General features: G+C 39.2%; 1 protein-coding gene across 5 annotated transcripts in view; it reads left to right on the top strand.

Moving 5' to 3' along the window:
- Positions 1-21,571, top strand: part of WAPL (WAPL cohesin release factor) — a 133,363-nt gene that overhangs the window by 93,006 nt on the left and 18,786 nt on the right. For 4 of the 5 annotated variants that reach the window (XM_064430071.1, XM_064430069.1, XM_064430070.1 and 1 more), the window contains 5 exons: positions 1,740-1,855; positions 15,590-15,685; positions 18,712-18,864; positions 19,101-19,237; positions 21,157-21,268. In XM_064430071.1, coding sequence (XP_064286141.1) covers positions 1,740-1,855; positions 15,590-15,685; positions 18,712-18,864; positions 19,101-19,237; positions 21,157-21,268 — 614 coding nt within the window. The remainder of the gene's footprint in view (positions 1-1,739; positions 1,856-15,589; positions 15,686-18,711; positions 18,865-19,100; positions 19,238-21,156; positions 21,269-21,571) is intronic. The other variant, XM_064430074.1, reaches the window with a different exon arrangement.

The following is a 21,571-nucleotide window of genomic DNA, read 5'->3' as shown; positions in this document are numbered from 1 at the left end:
TTAAAATCAGCTAATTTAGATGGGATAGTTTAGAATCGCATAGGAGTAGAATTCAAACAAGGAAATTTAAGGTGTTAAAATTGTGACTTAGTTGATCCCAGAGCATTGTTAATCATTATTGAAGGCAATGCCAGGTCCAAGTTGTAGCACAGGGCACAAGTTGCTGTTCTCATTTGGTGGGTGAAGTTTTTTGTATTTCTAGAATGACTTTGCGTATTTGTACTGGCTGTGGTCAAGTAAATTACTTTTTAGCTTTTAATGTACAGTATCAGGGTCCAGTTCTTTTGGTTTGGCTTTCTTTGAGAACTGCATTCAGGGCCTGACCTCTACAGAAATATTTCAGGATTTATAAGGATCTATATCAAAGCAATTTGATATTACTCCTTAAATTGACTTCAGCAAGAACTAAGTTGTCTTTTACATAAATTTGGAAGTAGTTTTGTGTTATTTAAGTTAATGGAAATTGTTCTGTAGTACTTTTCCTCAGTTACGCTGGTTTTAGCCCACATCTGTTAAAGTGAGTTGTTTTCAGAGTGGCTGTTGATGCTGTGTTTGTAGGCTCTTGTGCTCACCTGACACAGCCACACGGAAAACCAGTGGGATGGAATGAAGCAGTGAGAGGCTGGTTCCAGGAGGTGCCTTGCAGCAGGCATCCTGCCAGTCTTGTGCTGCAAGCCTGCTGAAATTTACTGCCATTTGGGAAACTTTGGAGCTTTATTTTAAGAATAGTTCTATTCCTCAGACAAGTTTTGTATCCTTGAAAAGGCCATTAGAAATGTGGTTGCCTGCTTTGCCTTTGCTTGCCTTCTTGACCAGCTTGGCTGGTCCCGTGTGCTTGGGATTAGAGTAACCCATCCTACCTGCTTGTGTTCTTGCAGTGTACTTTTCAAACAGCAGCAGCTTTTCAGGAATAGATTGGTTTTCTAAACAGATTGTTGGATGAAACAGTGCCTCTCTGTGCCTGTCTTTATTTCCATCTTGAAATTTGTGGTTACTTCTGGTTTGTGCTGAGTAAACCCCTCCCCTTGTCTCTGAGGGACAGTGCTTCAAATAAAGCAACACAAGTTTAGAAAAAAAACTAAGGACAAAAATCGAATTTGATGAGTGAATTGCTGATTCACAGTCCAGGATGGGGTACTGGAATCCGTGGTAATGCAAGTATCAAATCCATTTGAAAGGCCATGTCAGCAGTTCCTTCTAGCTGACTCTTTCCTGAGCCAATCACCGTATTTTTTTCCCTGTTTACAGCAGAATAAGCAAATATAAACAGGCTGCCTTCATGAGAAGTGAAGCAAGATCAATTCTTCTGTTCTGTAATTGTAGTGTGTTCTTCTAAATCCCTTAATCTCACAGTTTTGAAGAGCCCCATCTCCTGCTTAATTCCTCTGCTGCTCAGGGTTGGAGCAGTAAGCCAGCCATTAGTAAGCTCCTGTGAAAGGGACCCTGGGGTTTGCAGGAGGATGGGATGGGAAGCAGTAGCCTGCAGCTTACCCAGTGGGCAAGAGGTGCTGTAATATTCCTGATTGTGCACCTTGTGATGCTTCTATGTATTACTGCAATCCAGTCAGCAAGCCTGAGCTGCATCCAGGACTGTGCTTGGCATTAAGGCTGATTTTTCTGGTGAATATTGATTGTTCGTTATGTAATGTCAGAAGCTGTACATGTGGAATTGTCAGATGCAAGAAATGCTCTAGCAGCTTTTAAAATGGTTGTTTCATGTCTATATTTACCTTTAACAGATCTGGAGTTTTCAGAGGATGCATCTGGTGTGCTTGAAGGCAATAAGAAATCCACAAATAAGCAAGGTGATAAATCTAAGGAAAACACCAGGAAGATTTTTAGTGGGCCAAAGCGGGTGAGTAATGATGCTGAGACCAAAACAAAGTTTTTATTTTACTGAACTCCTCAGTATTGATGTTTCTTCTTAGATATGCAACAGGGCTTTTTGAGATCATGTGTTAGGCTTTAATGTTTTTTCTGAAAAGTAAAATATTCAAGTGCAATACTTTTGTATTCATTACTGGAAGGTTCAATTTTCAGGTTCACATTACTGCTATGGAGAACCAGACTTGTAACAGAGATGCATTCCTTGGAGATCATTTTTAAAGCAGAGCATCACTAACTTCTGTGTATTTTACTTTGTGGTTTGTTGGTGTTTGGGGGGGATTCTTTTGGTCTATTTTGTTTGCTGTCCCAAGAAATATCTATCATATAATAAGGTAGAACTTTTCTTAAAACTTTAAATTGGGTGTTGGTGTAGTCTTTATAAGGGTAAGTGCATTTATAGCATTTTGTAGAGTGAGATTTTCTTTTACTTGAAAAAAAAGTAGCCTCCAATCCCATGCCAATCTTGCCCAACTGTGTAATATTCAGCATGAATTTCCCCTTTCATAGCATGAAAAGAGTTTATTCATTTTCTTGATCTTAGAGAAACGTGGTTTGTCTGTCATTATGGGTACTCAGTATTTTGAGGTTTTTAAAAATGTGCATACAGCAAAAATGGAGTGTAGCCACCAAGTAAAAGTTTGCAATAGGGGGATCCATGTAATCTCCATTAAATGAAGCTTTTATGACCCTAATGCTCAGGACAGCCATTTCCAATGCTTGAGGACTTCTCATGAGCTTTTTGCATAACTTGGTTGTGTTACCTGATGGCAGCAGTCCCTGTCTCACCATCATTGCAACCCACAACTGCTCTAGGAGGAGAAAGAGGGAAATGAGCTTGTATTTCTGCTTTGCCTTGGAGTTCCAGAGGTTTTGCAAGATCTGGCAGTTGCATGGTATTACAGAAACTGTCTTTTATGTGTGTTCAGAATGTGCTCATAAGTCCAACTGTTCAAAGAAGTTTTTAAAATTATTTTTCCCAAGGAATTCTAATAATTCCTCGTGAAGGTAACTAATTATTTGTGTTATATGATAGTTTCACTTGAAGTAATTTTTCAAGGTGCTTTTTGGTTTTTTTTTTGGTCTTCCAGAACCAGAAGATTTATCTCCCCAGTTGTGTTGTTATGTATCAATTTTTCATTAAAGAAAGGATGACAAATTTGGCTTAGCTCTTAAAACGTGCTGGGGAGTATTTTCATGTGGGAGGATGCCTGACCAGTAGGTCCTGTCAGTTGTGATGCCCTTTGAAAATGAAGTGTCATTTGTTGCTTTGACTTTTGGACAGAATGAGAAGCTCCTCCCTCCACAGTTTGGAGTCAGATAAGTGGGAAGGGTGTTTTCACAATTGAAATAGTATTTCTTGGAGATGGAAGTTCCTCAGCTTCTGCTGATTAAATAATCATTTTTTAAAATTCAGCTTCTTATCAGTGAACATGTTACAGTACACTGAGAAACAGAAGTGCAGGAAGTGCAAATTTGACTGTAACTTTTTCAGTTTTATATTTTAACAGCATAAAACAGCTGTGGGTGTTCTGCTAAATACAGATAGTTTTTTTAAAATTTAAATATTTAAATGCCACAAATATTATTCTGTAATTGCATTTCATGTGTTTCTTGTTTAATTTTTATTCTTGACATCCCAGAGATTTATGTGAAAAGGTTTTAATTAATTTTGAATGTATGTATCATAAAATTATGGGGTAAGAAAAAAGCCTTACAGCAATGTCATATGATAAGGATAAATGGTTTCAACTCCAGAAGATTCTCAGTTGGGGATAAATTTTATTCAAGTGGGAAAGTTGAGAATGAAACAGCTTTTTCACCCTTTAGTGATATAATGGACCTAGCTCTTCCTGTAACTGAGATTCAGATTTTAAACTTCAGTTTTCTCTAATCGTATGGCTGTTACTTGGAGTTACTAAAAAAACTTGTAAAGCTTGTTCTGATGGTAATTAGAGCTGCTATAATTATCTTCCTAAAATACAGATATAGGCTTTTTATCTTAGTTGTATCTTAAGGGAATTCTTATTTTGGGAATGAAAAAAAAAACCCCTAAAAGTATTAACCTGATGATAATAACTAATGATCTTCAAAAAAAATCTCTGGAACTACTTCTCTGTCTCAGCACCATTTATTTTTTCTTGTAGGACTAGCAAATACAGTATGAAATATTTTTTGTTAGGTGATTTTCAGAGCTGTGGCACTGCATCAGACTGAGCTGCCAAGAAAAAAGCTCTGTTACTCAGGAAGCAGCAGGTGCTATCATGAAATTTCAGCAGATCCAGAAAGCTCAAGTATTTTTACCAGTCTGTATTCAGCAGATCTGTCACCCGTGGTTGTAGTTTTGAAAACTTGATCATTGTGTCCTAATGCTAAACTCTAGTTCATGAAACTTGGATTGTATGCACGATAAAATATTGCTGACATCATTGATTTTGTGAATAACAGTGGTTCTAAACACTGCTTTTACTGTAAGGACTGAAATCACTGCCTGCTTGCAGTAGCCAAGGACACTGATAGGTGAGTAAAGTCTCAAGCAGAGCCATGCTTTTAAGTGAATGAAACCTCTTTATCCTGAGCCTGAATTAGAGGAGTGTTACATTCCATAGCAACATAATTAAGTACTTGCAGTACATAAATATTGGCATTACTTGAGTTGCAAATTATGGGTGTGAAGCATACATGAGTAACATCTGCAGAAGTTTGTTTGCAACTGTTTACAATTTTAATTCAACTGGTTGGGTAACTCATGCTCTAGCATGTCAGTTTGGGAACTCTGGATACACCCACCTGCTGGCCCCTTTGAGCTTAGTTCCCCTTCTACACATGAAACAAATTCTCCATTAGCAGGCAAACCCAGCAGAGCAGACACGAAATTTTTTGTTGCTATGGTCCCAATCTACTGAGACTAAAGACTTGAAAATAGGCAGCATAAAAATTATTTCCTGAGATTTTTTTGCTCCTGCTGCTTTCAGAACAGATTTTAGCTAGTGAAGAGAACCAGTTTTTGTAGGAATATTCTGGAACAGTTTCCTGTGGTCTTATGCAAAATATGTATCTCTAAATAGGAATCTGAAAAAAGCCAACTTAAAAGTGTAAGATAAGGAGGGCTAGAGTATCCCCAAACTTAACCTTTTATGGGCATACATTTCCATATGTGCCCTAAAAATTCATGATTATACTCAATGTTTTGTGTCAGTTGAGTGTTTGTGTTGTCCAGCATATCACTAGGGACCACCAAGTCCTCTGAACAGGACTTTTCCTGGGATGGCCCCTCTGCTCTTAAACTCAAAATGTATAATGAGTGGTCTGCAGCTCGCTGCTGATCCCAGTTCTGCCCGTGGCCATAGGAAGCCAACCTAGACATGGTGAATACTGATTACCTTTGAATATTTCAAGGTAAGAATTTAGATAGAGTTGCAAATCATAGTTAAAAGGCATGGGAGCCTTTCAGCTTGAGGGGCCTGGGAGGGGGGCAGAAACTATAATCTTTGTTACTGCTCTTCAGGGCTGCTGAGGCATGTGGGAAGACTTAAGGAGCTGCATGAAGGAGACAGAGGAGGTATAACAGAAAAAAAAGCACTGACTCTCCCAAGTTGGCACAACTGGAAGCAGACTCAGTCTTATGTTTTCTCAAAGTAGCATGAAATTTCAGTTAGATGAGTGCTTCATCAGGATTTTTTTTCCCTGTGCCTTAGAGTAGGTCAATTTTAGGAACAAGTCCTTTGGAATTAGTTTCTTAGATGTTGATATCTTTTGCTCTGGGTATATTTCATAAAGCTTCCGTGCTACTATAGAATGCAATTTCAGCTCCTATAAAATACTGACATTTTCTTGAGAGTTTGAAATGTATTTTTTATGATTGGTAAGATGAGGAAGAAAGTGCTCAGTACATGGTCAGTCTACATTGGTGATTCATGAACTACTAATCAAGCTAAAAACTAATCTGAAGGCTAATTAATTGCCTAATGACTTGTGACTCCAGTTAAAATGGGCATATTTCAATTAAATATTCACTTTTGCAATGAAAATTTACTGGTTTTAAATTACTCGAAGCTAGTTTAATTTTGTTTCTTATACTCTTACATTGCTATACCTGGAGAAATGTCTTCAAATTTCACTAAGTTGAAATCTTTGCTCTAGAAAACCTGTCTGGCTTGTGTACACATTCCCACATGTACCCAGTGATTGGGGATACATCAGTGGGCTTTTTCTTTTCCTCTTGTTGTGCACACATTGGCTTGTACAGGAAAAGGTATGGAAAAGCCTCTTTGCCACTAACTTGATGTTCATGGTGTTTCCTTTGGCCCTTTCAAATACTGGACCAGAGAGTTTTCTGTTTGTGCTGGTTTTGGCTGGAATACAGTTCATTTCCTTCAGAGGAGCTCTTACAGGGCTCTTTTGGGTTTGTGCTGAGAGCACTATTGGTAGTGCTAGGCTGTTTTTGTTACTTCTGAGCAGCACTTAGAGCCAAGGCCTTTTCTGCTCCTCATCCCACCCCACCAGCCAGGAGGCTGGGGGTGTGCAAGGAGGTTTGGAGGGGACAGCTGGTCACAGTGACCTAAGGGATATTCCATACCATAGGACAATGTGCTCAGCAATATAAAATCGGTAGGAGGAGGAAGGGGGGACACACCTTTGGAGTGATGGCCTTTGTCTTCCCAAGTAGCTGTTCCACCAGATGGAGCCTTGCTTTCTTGGGAATGGCTGAAAAACTGCATGCCCATACAAAGTGGTGGATTAATTCCTTGTTCTGTTTTGCTTGCATTCATGGCTTTTGCTTTCCCTGTGTAACTGTCTTTATTTCTTAGTGTTTTCTCACTTCTACCCTTTGGATTCTCCCCTATCCCGCTGGGGGTGAGTAAGCAAGGAGCTGGGTGGGGCTTAGTTGCCAGCTGGGATAAAATCACAGCAGTCCTTTTTGGCAGCTGACACGAGGCTCAGTGGGTTTGAGATAGTGACAGATTTGATTGGGATGTGCTAGATCAAGCTGATAGCTGTTAGTGCATTTTAGCTGTTAATTGACAGGTGTCTGCCTGCCACGGGCCCCCTTGCCTTACTGGGTGGCATGGCATTTGGCTTTCACTGCTTGCTGTGCTCAGGAACATTTTGGTAACAGCACTTTTTAAAGTACTGTTAAAGTTCAGCACACTAAAGTGGCATTGCTTGAAAGTTCCTCCACTAGTGTGGACTGCATTTGCCAGGAAAAGCTGAGATCTTCTTGGATTAACCAAAAAAACCCAGTCCCAAACCCAACAAAGCCCCATCTGCTGTAAGGACCGAAAGAGGCAAGAAATACTTACAGAAGCACATGGTTATGCTGCTTCTTGTTCTCCCTTTGCTTGACCAGCTCCCTCCTGTTCCCTTGTGCCTTCAGTTTCCCAACGTTGTATATTACTATAAAAATAACTCACTAAAAAGGAAACATTTAACATAAATCTGAGTCCAGTTCACTGGGAAACTCTAAAACTTGGGGACCCAAGAAGAGAGATTAAGTCATCTTAACCTGGTTAAGTCAACATTGCAACTGAGAAATGCTCACTAAACACAGCAGCATTAGCAGGATTCCATGCAGCACTTTGATCAAGTGATGTCAGCAGGGTTAGTCACGACAGTAGTGTTGAGTACGTGGATGGAAGCATGGCTGAATTCAGACATGGCTCAGCCGACAGACTGCTGCTGAGCTTTGTATGCAAGAGAAACACTTGTAACTACTGCTTTTCTTGTGTTAGTCAAGTTTTAGGAATAACTTCTGTACCCAACAAAGTACAGAAATGTGTGCAAGAATTCCACGTGTGGTTTTTTGGACAGGTAAGTTGGAAGGGCATGTTAAATGAATACTGTGTAAAGAGCACTTATTTCCAGTTACCATGTGCTGAACCAGGAAGAATTTTTCTTTTTTTCTTCTGTATGATTTCAGTCTGATCTGCAACTAGTTCATTATTGAAATGCATCTTTCTTGTCCTATAGGCAGATTTTTTTCCATGAGGCGGTCAATTTCATAATGGACAATAATTTACTTCTGTTAAAATACCTGAAAAAAACCCTTAGGTATGAGTCTTTGTTTCTGCTAGCATTTGTTGTAATACCTGTTTTAAGGTATAAGAGATCTTTTACAGTTTGATGGGAGCTTTCTCCACTGGTGTTTCATGCTGACTGGAAGGAGCTATAAATACCAGTTAGAAACAAATGCTGGGTCTAAGTAAACTAGAAGTTCAAAATGAAAAGCTTATACCTCGTCTTTGAAAGTATTTTGAAATTGGAGAAGTACGAACCCGTGCCCTCTCTGGGCTGGCTGAGTGATCTTAGGGCTAATGTGACAATGACGTGAGTGTGGGAGGGGACAGAAACTGGGCTGCACTGTGGGCTGTAGTTTTCCACTTAGCCTGTGTTATACTGTGCAGTAGATGTTTATCAAAGGCATCCTGCGAGTAACGTTTCTTTTTGCTGGCCTGCAAACGAATCAGCATTTCCCCAAATCAGATTTTTAAACATTTTTCTTTGTTCTTTCTAAGTTTTAGAGTATGTGAATGTTTGTCTTAAGTGCACAAACCTATGTGATTTTGCTTAATTACTTTTCCATAGCTTATTTCAAATAAATAGTTCTGAAACAGCAGCAGAGGAATTCAAAGGTTTTGCTGTCAGTCATAGCCTTTTCTATACACATAATGGTAGGATCAGAGTAGACTGGCCAGGGCTCATTTTAAAAAGAATTGCTTGTCTTCATCTTGCATAACCTTTAGTTAAAGTGTGTTCTGTCCTAAGGATGAACAGTTGTAATAAAGAATTCTTCTCAGTGGTAATAAACTGCTGATAACTATGCACACTGAGCTGCTTTTTGCATCCTAATTTCCAAAGTTGAAATTGCTTTTTTTTTTTAGGAGGAAAGATCATTAGCTGGAGTAAGCTGTTTTGACTCCATTGAGGAGTCAAGCTGAATTTGGGCAACTGAAATATTCTGTGACCTCTTAGTCCAGTGCTAAGGCCAGTCTGTCTGTGAGCAGGCTGACAACCTGTGACTGCCTGTTGCTGCTTCTGCAGTGCATTCCTTTCATCTGCTGGCTGGTGCTTCTGGCAGATTGGCTGCCAGTTCTGAACTGAAGTGGTTTTTGTGGGGATTTTTTTGTCCAAATAAGTTTTGTTGGAATGATAAACAAGAGATGAGCTGTTCTAAGTGCCAGCCAGTTATAATCAGCTTATTGTAAGCAATTTTGATATATTGCTGGAGTAAAAATATATTTTAAAACTATTATAAAAGTTGAGAATAAATCTGTTCAATAGCTGATTTGTTAGAAACCAAAGCCTCATATTGACACTATTATTTCACCTAACATTTGCAAAACCAGATTCTTCTATAACCATACTTATTTAATACTTGCTTCCAAGTGCTTACCATTTAGGGACTTTTTTATTATTATTATTAATGTAAATAGACCAAAACCAATTCTTAATGTGTAGGCTAGTAAGCAGGATACTAGTCAGGACTGGCAGGTTTTTAGATTAGTCACCTAAATTGAAGAGTGAGGTAGCTGCTCTAATTTTAATGAACTGAGTTGGGATTTAGCACCTCAAAGCCATCCTAGACTGAAAGCATACATCAGGATTTGGTCTTCTCACTTCAAGATAATCATTTGATGCTGATAAAAATTTTCTTCTCACTCCTTCATATTAAACCATGGTGAAGATGGTGTTCTGGTAGATACCAAGCTGGGTTCCTTCCACCTGGAAAAAGTGCTTCCTTAAGTGTCCTCCATACACAGCTGTTGGGTAGAACTGTGGGAGCAGCATTCTTGGGAATGCCTGTTTCTAGGTGGTGTCAACAGAAATATCAGCAGCTTTGTCTGAGAAAGGTAGAGATGCAAAGTGAGCTTAACATGCTAAGTCCTCCTAGAGGCAAGAGGAACAAATGAAAAATAAGCCCAGAAATCCTTCTCCCCTTGTGCATACTTAGGCTTTTCAGGAAGTAGAAAAACTAAGTTGAATGGAAAATGTTTAATGTCACGGTGGAAATGTGGCATTTTATGCTTCCAGTTCCTACTGCTGTTAGCTCTAAGGCAAGAAGCAAAGATTGATTAAAGTATTTTTCAAACTAGATTCTCTCTTGCATCCTCATATTCCCTGCAAAAAACTCACACACACATCAGTTTTGTAGTTCTGGTAATTAGCTTAATGTTTTAGTAAATTGGCAATGCAGGATAGCTGTGTAGGATAAATGTTACATTGCGCAAAGTCTCCTGTAGGAAGTTCTAAAATGGGAAAAGCGCTCAAAGGAATTAAAATACACCAGTTTCATTTGCTAGTGGGAGCTTGATTTATATGCAGATGAATATGCAAAATTGTCTTCCCAGCTCCTGTGTACTGTGTGAGCATGGCTGGTTCACTCAGCTCCATCTCAGACTTGATGTGCATTCAGTAATTGCACGGTGAGAGTGAGCATGTCCTGAGGGGGGAATCAGTGGTGTTGAGGGCTCAGTGTCCTTGTTAGACCCAGTTCAAAGCTTTTACTCTGAATTGGCTTTGTTTTGACCTGATACAGGCAATGCCTGGTAACAGGTGGCATGAGGTTGGTGCTCTCTGGAGGTGCAGCTGAAGCTTGCTCTCACTGGCGAGCAGTCAGGTCAGCATCCTCAGTGATGCAAACCCCAGAGCTGTAACTGAGGACATCTGGGAGATTTGAGCAGTGTTTTTTACTTATCCAAATGGAAACCCTTCCGTAGGTGTAAGCACACCTCAGCTGTATCACCTCTGGAACTTCATTGCAGTTGCAATTTTGTAAGGCTTTCCTCTTGGTAGATTGATACACTTTGGGTAGATTAGGATTAAAAGGAGGAGAGGAGGGGAACGTGTGTCTGTGGTGGCCTGTTCCTCTCTGCCTTGCACAACCAAGAGAGCAGGATATTTTTGTGAGCAGTTTGTGCAGGGAAGTGCTTGTGCCAGGGTGTTCCTTGAACTGCAGGTTTTCCTTTTCTCTTGAGCAAAGCATTATGATTCCAGTATTGTGGTGAGATGTCTAAACTATTGTACCCTGTCCCATTTAATTAGACTTATTGAAGGTTTCAGGCCATAATAGTGACCATAACCGTATGGTTTCTGCTTCTGAGCTGACCTTTGAATACACTCAGCATAAGCAGCATTGGATATTTCTGTTAATGAATCTGATTTATTAGATTGTCTTGTTTCTTATTTTCTATTTTCATCTTTGACTTGGGTGTTGGACCCATCATCTTCTTGTGCCCTGTGGGTCTCCTGAGCTTTAAGGAAGAAAAAGCATTTTGCAGATCTTCAGAAGTTTGATGCAGAAAAAGCTTCAGTGACATTTTTTCCTTGCTCCTTGTGTTGTCTGATACTCTTAAACCTTGTCTGGCCATGTGTGTGTATAATGTGTTTTGTGTTTAAATGGAATGGCACCTCACAATTAAGTGATCCATGGCAGTAGTTCATTGGCACTTATCTGCTACTTTGATCCAAGTAATGGAGATGCAGTTCAAAATCTGAACACTGCAAAAGCAGTTTGGTGCTGGTTTTAAACTGGTGTTGGGAAGTGTTGTCTCCTCTCAAGTTCAAATTAACTTCTTTTTTCTGTTCTATAACATGGCTCAGCTTGTGCTGAATTGATACTCCATCTTTGTGTTTTGAAGTGTGATTTCTTTTTCGTTGCTCTGAGTGATGTTCATTCCTTTCCCTTTTCAAAAGAAACAGTCCATTATTAATAGTTCTGTGCTGCATAACATGCTTGTTACCTTTTTCCTGTTCAAAGTGAGACATGCAGGACAGGATAGTACTCTTAATGATGATGAATACAGAGTGGTAACTCATATATTTTGTTTATTGGGGTTTTTTTGGAACTTGTAGTTTTGAAACGCATCTGGCATGCCGTGTTACTGAATGCATTTCAGACATAAATAATTCATTTATCAGGATATCTGCTGAAAATATTCTTCAGTTTTCTTTTGCCATTGTCTTCTACCTTGGAAAGCATTCTTGCCTGCAAATAGATGCTCTTCCTTGTTTTGCTAGTATTTTCCATGTGACTCATGTCCCTGGCTCTTACTTTCTGTGATTCTGACATCTATGAATTGCAGGCAGTGCTGCATCAGTATGTGCATAGTGCCAGCTCTTGAAAACTTCAGCTTTGAGGCTTTCAGGGATGGGAGGTTAAGCATGACCCATAGTTGATGCCATTTGGAGATGATCCTATAAAAGAGACAGCTCTGTGCATTTTGTGAAATCCCTGGCATTAGCCGTGGTTCTGTATCTGCCCTCACCCCCCCAGAACCTCAGCAGAGTCCCACAGTGCCATATGCCTTATACCCACCCTGGAATATTTGCAGTCTTTCAGACATGTATCTCTGTGTAAGCAGCTGTCAGTTCTAGATCTATGGAAAAAGGAAACTCCTCTGCTATTCAGCAGAAGCTCTTACAGCTGATTAATATTGCAGAGCTTTTTTGCCTTAAGAACAGAGAATTCAAAGGAATGATGTACTTCCACTTGCATCTATTCCAGTTAGTTTTGAGAGAAGGAATTATTAAAGAAAAGTCTGTGTTATTTGAATAATTGCAAGGTTTTCTTGTCTTTAAGGGAAAGTTTCTTAAATTATTGCTGCTTAAATATCAGTGTTGCTTGTTCAGGGAAGCTTGTTATCACAAGCATTTGAGTTGCCTTTTAAAAAAACACCCCAAAACCAAATCAACTTTGCTTTTGTGATCAAGCCCTTCTGAAAAGTCTTTTTTCAGTAGCATTCATTTGATCTTTGACAGTTTTCCTGGCTTCAGTTCTGTCACACAATAATCCAAAGCAAATCCACACAGTGCTCACTAGTTGATCAGTATTGGTGCAGTTTCTTTGCAACTGATCTGGAAATTCATCCTAATTCTGTGCTGCAAGGGAAAATAGGAAGGTTGCTTTAAGAGGTGGTTGGAAAAGAGGGATGTGTTTGTTGTGTTGAAGTCCACCTGAGTTGTAAGAGAGGCTCCAAAGTCTCTGCATAATGTCTTAGAGCTGATTAGAACATATTTATTTGGAAAGCGGTGATGGATTTTTGCAGGTGTGTTCTGGTGGACCAGCTGACTGCAGGCAGTGTGAGACTGACCAGATAGCAATGGCAGGGTGTCTAAGGAAATACTGTGGGAGGGTATGGAATCACAGGCCAATCACTTGTTCAGGTCTTTTCTGATTTGAAGTGGAAGATCCTACAAGGAATGGTCACTAAAACAAACCTTCCAGAGGTATTTGAGATTTTAAGGATTACTATTTCCAGCTGCACTTCAGGCTCTGTTACAAGAGAGCTATTAAATGCAGATGTCCTCGTTCCTCAGAACAGGCATTTATTGGTGGCATTGCTTGTTTTCTTATGTAAAATGTAGCCTTTTTTCTCTATTGCACTAGTAATGGTTAAGTTGTAAACTGCCATGTCACAAAACACTTTGGGATGCCCTAGCTTTTGATTTAGTAAGGAATTAAGGGAGATGGGAGAAGAAAAGCCCATTTTTGACTGTTAAACACAAAGCATACCATCTTTGGAAGCCTGTGAGCCCTGAGTATTTGGAAGGAATTTGCTTTTATCTGTTTGCCCTGCTGAACTCTTTCCTACGCATCAGCTGTTGCTCTCTGCTGAGGCAGACACACTAATGCTGTGTGGCCCTTTTGGTTACACTGCCACAGCTGCTGGTGTGCTTTGTTACAACTCCCTCCCAAACTCTGAATGTGCTTCCTGTGGGCTGGGCCTCCTTGCCCTGCGTGTGTGCACAGCAGAGGTGCTGGGTTTGGAAAAGCCAAGGAGACTGTGGACACTTCCATGGTGTGGTCAGCCCGGGACCGGCCCAGCTGCTGCCTTGCCAGGACAAGCTCAAACCCAGCCTGACTCTGCTCCCCTGTGCCTGCCAGGGGCTGTGTTTGGCTCCTGGTGGAGCACAAGGCCTGCAGGAAGAGGAGCACACAGGCAGAGAATTTCACCCCAAACTAGTCTGATTCTATAAAATGCTGTACCATATGTTACTTAGCAGAGTGTGTTGCTTCCTTTGATTATCCTGTATACCAGGATAGGGCACCCTGTCTTGCCAATCTTAAATATGCACTAAAATGAAGTGTGGAGCACTTGTGAGTAATTCAAGAGACGAAAACACTCAGTGGTTCTTTTCCATGGCAGATGCTTGTGAAACTTGCATCTGTCTTAGGTTTTTTAATTTTTTTTTTAATTTTCTTTGTATTTTGTCCTTCCTTTGTTCATTGCAAACTCTGAGTCAGATTCCAGGTAAATATTTGCTGCTCAGAAAGGTGTAGGAGAGAAGAGAGTTAACATCTGGACCATTTTCTAACCTTTTTTCAAATAGGGATCCTTATGACACTTGCTTCCTATTTGTGGGCCCAGATGTCTTCTTGTAACTGCAGTATCCTGAACATGAAACTGGTTTCTCAGTTAAAATTTTGAGCTGAACAGATGCTGTCTGAAAGAGCTTCCTTGCAAAACTGATGAAACTTAAGATGATAACTGCTGTATACATGTTTATGAATGGTATATGAGCACTGCTTTAAGAACATAATTTAACAATCCAAGTTTCTCATGACCACACGAAAGCACACTCGGCGGGGCAGGAGGAAAGAGGCTTTTCTCTTGTCTGGAGACTGGACTGGTTTAGTGCTTTTGGACTCTGAAGATTCTCAGCTGAGGCTATCATTCTGCTAATATTCCTCAAAATTTTGTTCAGTAGGGCTTTGTCTTGTGAAGAATGGAAGGATGCAGCCCAGTGGGGTTTTACTCTGCAATAATAAAGAAACCCTTGACTTGGAGAATTGGCTTTCTAGCTTTTGGCATGCTAGAACCTTGTTGCACTTTGTGGAGTGGTGCTCAGTCCCTGGCTGGTCCTAAGGCTTGCCACATGTAGCTCCTCTATGGGCTTGAGCTGTATTTGGGTTAAAGAGTTAATATATTATATTTTGACAGAAAATGTTTACTTGAAATTATTTTTTCACATTCAAAATGCTGTCCAACTGCTGTGAGGAAGCAAGTACTTACAGAGTTTGCTTGATGCATGGCATGGTGGGAAATGGAGAAAATTGTAATGCTGTATTAGTCTAGAACAATATTGTGCAAGTGGGTTGGTAAACACGACTGCTAGAAATAGAATTCTGTCTTTGCTTCCTCTAAGGAGTATGTTGTGTTTCCCAAAAATTCAAGGACAGTAAATTTTGATGCATTTTGATTTGCCCTGACACATTTTTGAGCAAGACTAAAAAAAGACTTCTTAATTTATTAATATGGATTAAGGCATTTCATTTGAGTGTTTTTCTTCCTCCTAGCATCAAAGTCTATATGAGTTCTGCATTTTTGTTTCTAAACCAGTCATATTTCTACTGACATGGTGTTTGCTAACATGTTTTTTTCCCTGAGCTGTCAGTTTTTGTCTATAGGAAGGTTGCAGACCTTTTGCCTTTGAATAAATTTCAGAGATGGGACAACTGAAAAAACTCTTTAAATACATACATAACCTGTCTTTTGCCATTTGAGTGGGTCTGTATGTCTTTAAAACCATCAGAGGCTTCAAAGTCTCTCTGATTTTCCAGTACATGTGATATTGAGAACGTGTGGTGCTGGGAATTCAGCAGGGAAAATGAGGCTTGTTTTCTTTGCTTGGCTATAATAATTTTGAAGTGTATAGTGACTGCTGGTAATTTACTTAAGAAATAACTTTTATTTTTATCTTTTAGTCTCCCACAAAAGCAGTGTATAATGCTAGACACTGGAACCAGCCAGAATCAGAGGCTCTGCCAGCACCACCAGCTTTGAAAACTCCCAGTGTCCCAGTAAGTAGACTGTTGTTTTTTTTTTTCTCAAGTTTACTAGATCTCCTTTCCAGATTCACTGATTTTTAATTTTTTTTTAACCCAAGTTCTTGCTATCTGGTAATGTCACAGTAATTCAGAATGAGGTCCACTTTGTGAGCCATTGGAATTTGATAGAAAGGAAATTGTTAGTGGAAGTATTGTAGAATAGGATCGTTCATATACCTTCAATATAGTTTAGAAAAGTACTTCAAGTTATGTTCCCCAGTGCTGAAGTTCATCTTTCTAACAATGGACTCCATTCCATTTTCTGAGAGAACTCCGAGGATTAACTTACTAATGAACACAGAAGTCAGCAAATTGCTGATGAAAATTTCTAATGGAGTAGTTCTGAGGGCTGACTTGAGTCTTTAGATACTATGAAAGAAACACCATTTTCTGTGTACTGTGAAAAAATACTAATACCAACATTGTGGATATCAAAAACTACACCAGGGGTGAAAACAGTTCCTGGAGTTGTTTGTCCAAAAGTAAATTGTTTTGAGACTCAAAGTAATTATTTTCTAACTCTTTTGAGACTCTGAGAATCCAGGGTCTTTAGCTTATATTGCAGAAGTTGTTACTGATTATGCTAAGAGAGCACTGTACATTGTCAGTAAATGTAATTTCATTTGGTGCCTTGCTGATAGTACTGGCCTAAGGACAGAAAATAAGAAAGTAGATATTTTTGCAGTGATAAGCCTTCAGCTGTTGTTTTTGTCACCAGTTTGTAGGTGCTTATTTTTTGTTTCTCTATTTAATTGATTTTGTTTATTGTTTTGTTTTGCTTTTTGTCTTTTTATTTTTCCTTCTTTTTTTAATTCTACCCCTGTTTGTGGTGTTCTGGTACTTCTTCCTCTTTGATTTGTGGTTGTTTTTGGTTGCCTCCTCACAGTATTCTGAGCAGCCTTCTTTGGATGTTAACTGCACTGCCTGGAAAATGCAGATAACTGAGTTGAAAACAGCCATTTCCACTAGAATGAGGAGAGAGCAGAAATTTCAGCCCTGGGTTTTTCTTAAACTCCTTTCTCAATTTAAATTATGTACTTTGAAGTGAGGGTTTTGTTGCCTGCTGAATCTCTTGGTACTGTTTTTTGTGAAGTACTCTGATAGCTGACTTAAGGGCAGATTTTGTGTGGGTCTTGTCAGACAGACTTTGGATATGGCTTTTTCAAGCTAGGGCAATGTCTGATTCATTCATTCAGACAGTGACTTTTGTCTTCTGTCAGACTTCCACTCTGTATCTGGAACCATCAGAATATTAATTCAGGAATGTGGTAGGGGTTTGGCTGAACAAAGCACTGAGGGGAATTTGTATGTGCTGCTCATGTTATGATGTACATCTGAAGTTGCTTCAGACGTGGTTTTTAACCGTGATTTACATGGGTGTAATACTTCAAAGTTACAAGATAAATGAGCCTTGAGCAAATGTTCAGTGGTAGTTCCTGCACATGTGATCCTGCCTCTTTAATTTCTGTAGAAATTTCTTACCTGAAGGTTGGGAGAAATCTGTCTCAGGTTTATGGTGAGAAACTCACAGCATGCAAACTGCTTATGCCAAGTACTCTCTTAGGGCCTCTCCAAGTGCCCTTGGAGTTTGCTTTGAAGGGGCAGCCATTAACCAAGACTTGGATGAGATCCTTCAGTGGCTCTCCTGTGTTCACAGGCTGATAAGATCAATCCTCTAGTATATGCTCTAAACCGGTTTTTCAGGGTGGTTTATTACCATTTTGCCACAGGTGCTGAAGTGAGTGAACACTGAAATGCCACAGTGATAGAGGCAGAATGTAAAAAATACTTCAGTCATATAGCAGCTTCTTTTGGCTTTTATTTTAATTTTTTTCTGTCAGTGTACAGTGCACAAGAAGGCATTCTTTCCAGCCATCCCCTGGAGTAACAGGTCATGTATCTTCTATGCCTGCATGTTAATTCTGTTTTTTCAACCACACTTTTAAAATATTCTCATTTTTCTGTGTAAGGAAGCTAAGTACATGATGTTACTGAGAGATTAAGGGTGAGTAAATGCCCATTGGAATTGGCACATGTACATTTAGAATTTGGCATTTGGAGGTCTTTTTCCATATGCCTTGTTTGCTGTAGTTTGTCTTCATAATAGATTTTGTGCCAAAGAAGTAATCTGAAGATAAGCTGCACTTGAGCTTGCAGTAGCCTCAAACTAATACAGCAAAGCAAGTTGAGGAGAAACCTGTAATACTTGCCAGAGTTGTCTGGAAACCTGTCAGTAGTTATTCTAGACCTAACATCAAGTTCTCTCCTCCCTGTAGAACAGGTTCTGCTGTATTTTGTGCTATGATATGCTCCTAAAATATTTAACAGCACAAATAAGAGAATACTAAGAGCGTGCTCTACCTGGTTTGAGGTCTGCTCTGTGCCTCTCCTGGCTCTGTGTGGCTTTTGTTGTGCTGCTACACAATGTACTGGTAGTGTCCTGCCTCCAGGCCAGTGGAGTTTGGAGTGTGAGGCTGGAGGGTCGGACAGGAGTGCAGTGTCCTCTGGCAGGCAGGGCCAGAACAGCTGGGGCAGAGCTCTGCAGGCAGGCTGGCTCAGGGCTCTGCTCCCCTCCAGAGCCAGCTGCTTCCTCAGGGCTTCATGGTGCAGCCAGCCTGGGCATTCCTGGAAACTCCAGTGCAGAAGGGTGAGAGACTTCAAAGAGCAACAAATAAACACAGAATTTGATTGGTTTACTTACCCTGAAGCTTAAGGAACCAGTATAAAGGACATTTTATTGTTCTGCTGGTTTTAGTTTTAGAATTCCACTGGAGCTTTCCTGATACTTGAAAATGGTTTTTGGTTTTTTTATTTTGTATTTAAGAGTAGACACATTGTCACACAGCTTAGGGTATATACATCTTGGTAGTGCAAGGCAAGGACTAAATAGTCCCAAAATGTGAGTTTGACAATTGCACACCTGTACTGTTTCCTGATGTATTTAGTGTATGTTTTCATGCTCAAAACATCTGCCCATTTTAGCACTTTCTTATTAATAGGTAAGGCTATCTTCAAAGGAGGCAATTCATAAAGATGATGGAGTTTTTAAGGCTCCTGCACCACCTCCCAAAGTGATAAAAACTGTGACAATACCTACTCAGCCCTATCAAGAGATAGTAACTGCATTGAAATGTAGGAAAGAAGACAAAGAAGTAAGTATTCTTAACAAATTTTTAAGATAAAGAATTACTAGTAATCCTAACTACTGAAGGAACAGTGTCAAAACACAATTTGGCTTTCCTATTAAAAATAATATTTTGAATGGCCTTTATTAACATCTTAATGTTTCCTTGCACTTAAAACTGAATAGAATTTTAAACTGTACTTGTTAAGATTATTATCAATCTCAAGAGCAACTTACTTAGGTCAAAATATTTGTCTTTTCCAGTTATACACTGTTGTTCAGCATGTAAAGCACTTCAATGATGTAGTGGAATTTGGTGAAAATCAAGAGTTCACAGATGATATTGAGTACTTGCTAAGTGGATTGAAGAGCAATCAGCCCCTAAACACACGTTGCCTTAGGTAAGACATCTAATACAAAACACAGAACCTGTATTTGAAAGAGATACTGAATTAAATATACATCAGGGAAGTGACTGTGCTTTAAAATTTCATTAACATTTACCTGGCACTTCTGCCACGAAGAGTAAAATTTGAAAATAATCAGATTGTGTTTTGAATAATCATAAGCAGTATGGCTATGAAGATGAAATAGTAAACTGTGCAGTAAGAGACATCTTTGACGCACTTGTTATCCTTGCTGTAAATTAAAAAAATACCTTCTGATAACTTGTTCATGTAGTACATCTTGTGTTCTGTTTTTATTGCAAATTCAATTCTAAAATAAAATCCCTAAGACTGCAGAGTTTGATGAAAATCTAGAACTGTGGTAATAGTGAGATGTTGTTTAACTTCAGCTGTTCTTTATCTTCTATTGAGAAATAATATTACTGGCATGCACTAAAAGGACTGAGGCCTTAATATTAATTGGGAGGTTCCTTAACTTGTCTTGGACTATTCTTGAATATTCAAGTTACACATTATCGTGAAGTTGGCATCAAAAATGTTAACCTTACTTTGAAAAAGTTTGTGACTTGATACCAGTGTCAATTGCCTGGACATGAAATTAATTGTAATAGTGTTAAATAAAGTAACCATGCAATAATATTTTTATATGCCTAAGTTTTCCTTTCTGTTCAGTTAAACTAAAATAATAGAGAAACAAAAGCTTGAATTCATAGAGAGAGAGGTGATGGCAGTGCTTTGTGATCTGGCTGTGGCTGAGAAAAAGCTATCTGTGCCTCTAAGCTACTTGAAAATTTATTTGTTCCTCAGAAATTAGCAATGAATATTGTTGCTGGGATATCTATCTCTATCACCAGTTTGTTTATATATAGCAATATGTTAACAATAAGTTACTGCTATAATGACAGTTTAGGAATAGTTGTGCTCCTTATTTGCTCATGTAGCAAAATGAATCAGATTTTTAACTACTACTTAACAATTTTATGTAGTGGAATGTAACTTACATAAGCACAACAAAAATCTTTTCTTTCAGTTAACAAATTAAAATAAAAGTGTTTTTCCAAAGGAACTCAATGTGTAAGGATAGGAATAGATGTAAAAGACTCAAACAGGTCAGTAACCTCTAACTGGTGCTGTTGTGGTTGGAGACAGACCCCTTGTTCTTTTAAACACCTTACTGTGTGAATCTCCTAGAGGCAGGTTCCTCAGCAGTCATGGAAGACTTGATTGCAGAATCACTCCCACATAAGTGCACATTTAAAAGCAATGTATTTTTAGCAGTTGTTATGTTGCACTGTGCTAGAAATGGCAGACAGCTTACTGAGAAAGCTAGGGGAAAATGCCATTTTTAAAATAAACTCTTATGCTGCTCAGTAATTACTGATACATTTGTTAGATCTTTTCTGAAATTTATAGTGTTTCCATCAATTATAAATGCAGCAATAAATGTAAAAAGAAGTTCTAGGTATAAGTAGTGTTAGGTTTAGGTGAGACTAGTCAGTTAATTAGATAACAATGGAAGCTCAGATTTACAATTGCTCATAATGCCTTGGTCCATAACGAGCTTTCCCATGTCTCTAAATCAGAGACATGGTGCTTTACTTTCAGTTTAACTATTGGAAATTTTCAGCTTTTTTTTTTAAGAAGCAAATTCAGGCTGTCTTTTAAAATCCTGGTTTTAGCCAAGTTTAATCTAAAGCAGACATAGTTTGCTGCTGATGGCAACTTGAATGAAACACTGCTTGCCAGTCGCTGTTCACCAATTGCAAACCTGCCTTAGACAAATTTTAGAAGAAACGTTCCAACAGTTTGCCAAGGTCTGAGGCACGTGGTCAGTCTTGTGTGGAACAGCATTATCTGCTGTTCTTGTTCAGTGTGGTCATTTCAGTCCTTCTAACCCAGTTGGTTTTCTCCAGTGTAATCAGCTTGGCGACCAAGTGTGCCATGCCCAGCTTCCGAATGCACCTGAGAGCACACGGGATGGTAGCCATGGTTTTCAAAACACTGGATGATTCCCAGCACCATCAGGTATGGATACAATTGTGCATTTCATTGATGTCTGGTGATACCTGTTCTGCTGGGTGGGGGTTTTGTTCAAGGTCAAGCATCCAGTATATTGTGTACTGGTGTGTGTATATGTATATATATTTATATATATAGTATAGTGTATCTGATGGTGCCTCTGGGCTCCATTTTAGGGAGCACTCATCAGTGGCATAAAAAGTTAGAGCACCTGTGTTCCACTGACAAATTCCTTATTCCTCTGTTTATGTGCTTCTTGGTTTGGAAATGCTTTTTAAAAACCTAGGGATTTTGTAAAAATGGCCTTGG

This window comes from Passer domesticus, chromosome 8, assembly GCF_036417665.1.
Source record: "Passer domesticus isolate bPasDom1 chromosome 8, bPasDom1.hap1, whole genome shotgun sequence".
NCBI classification, from domain to species: Eukaryota; Metazoa; Chordata; class Aves; order Passeriformes; family Passeridae; genus Passer; species Passer domesticus.
The sequence above is the reverse complement of the archived record's forward strand: the minus strand, read 5'-3'. Positions and strand labels throughout refer to the sequence as shown.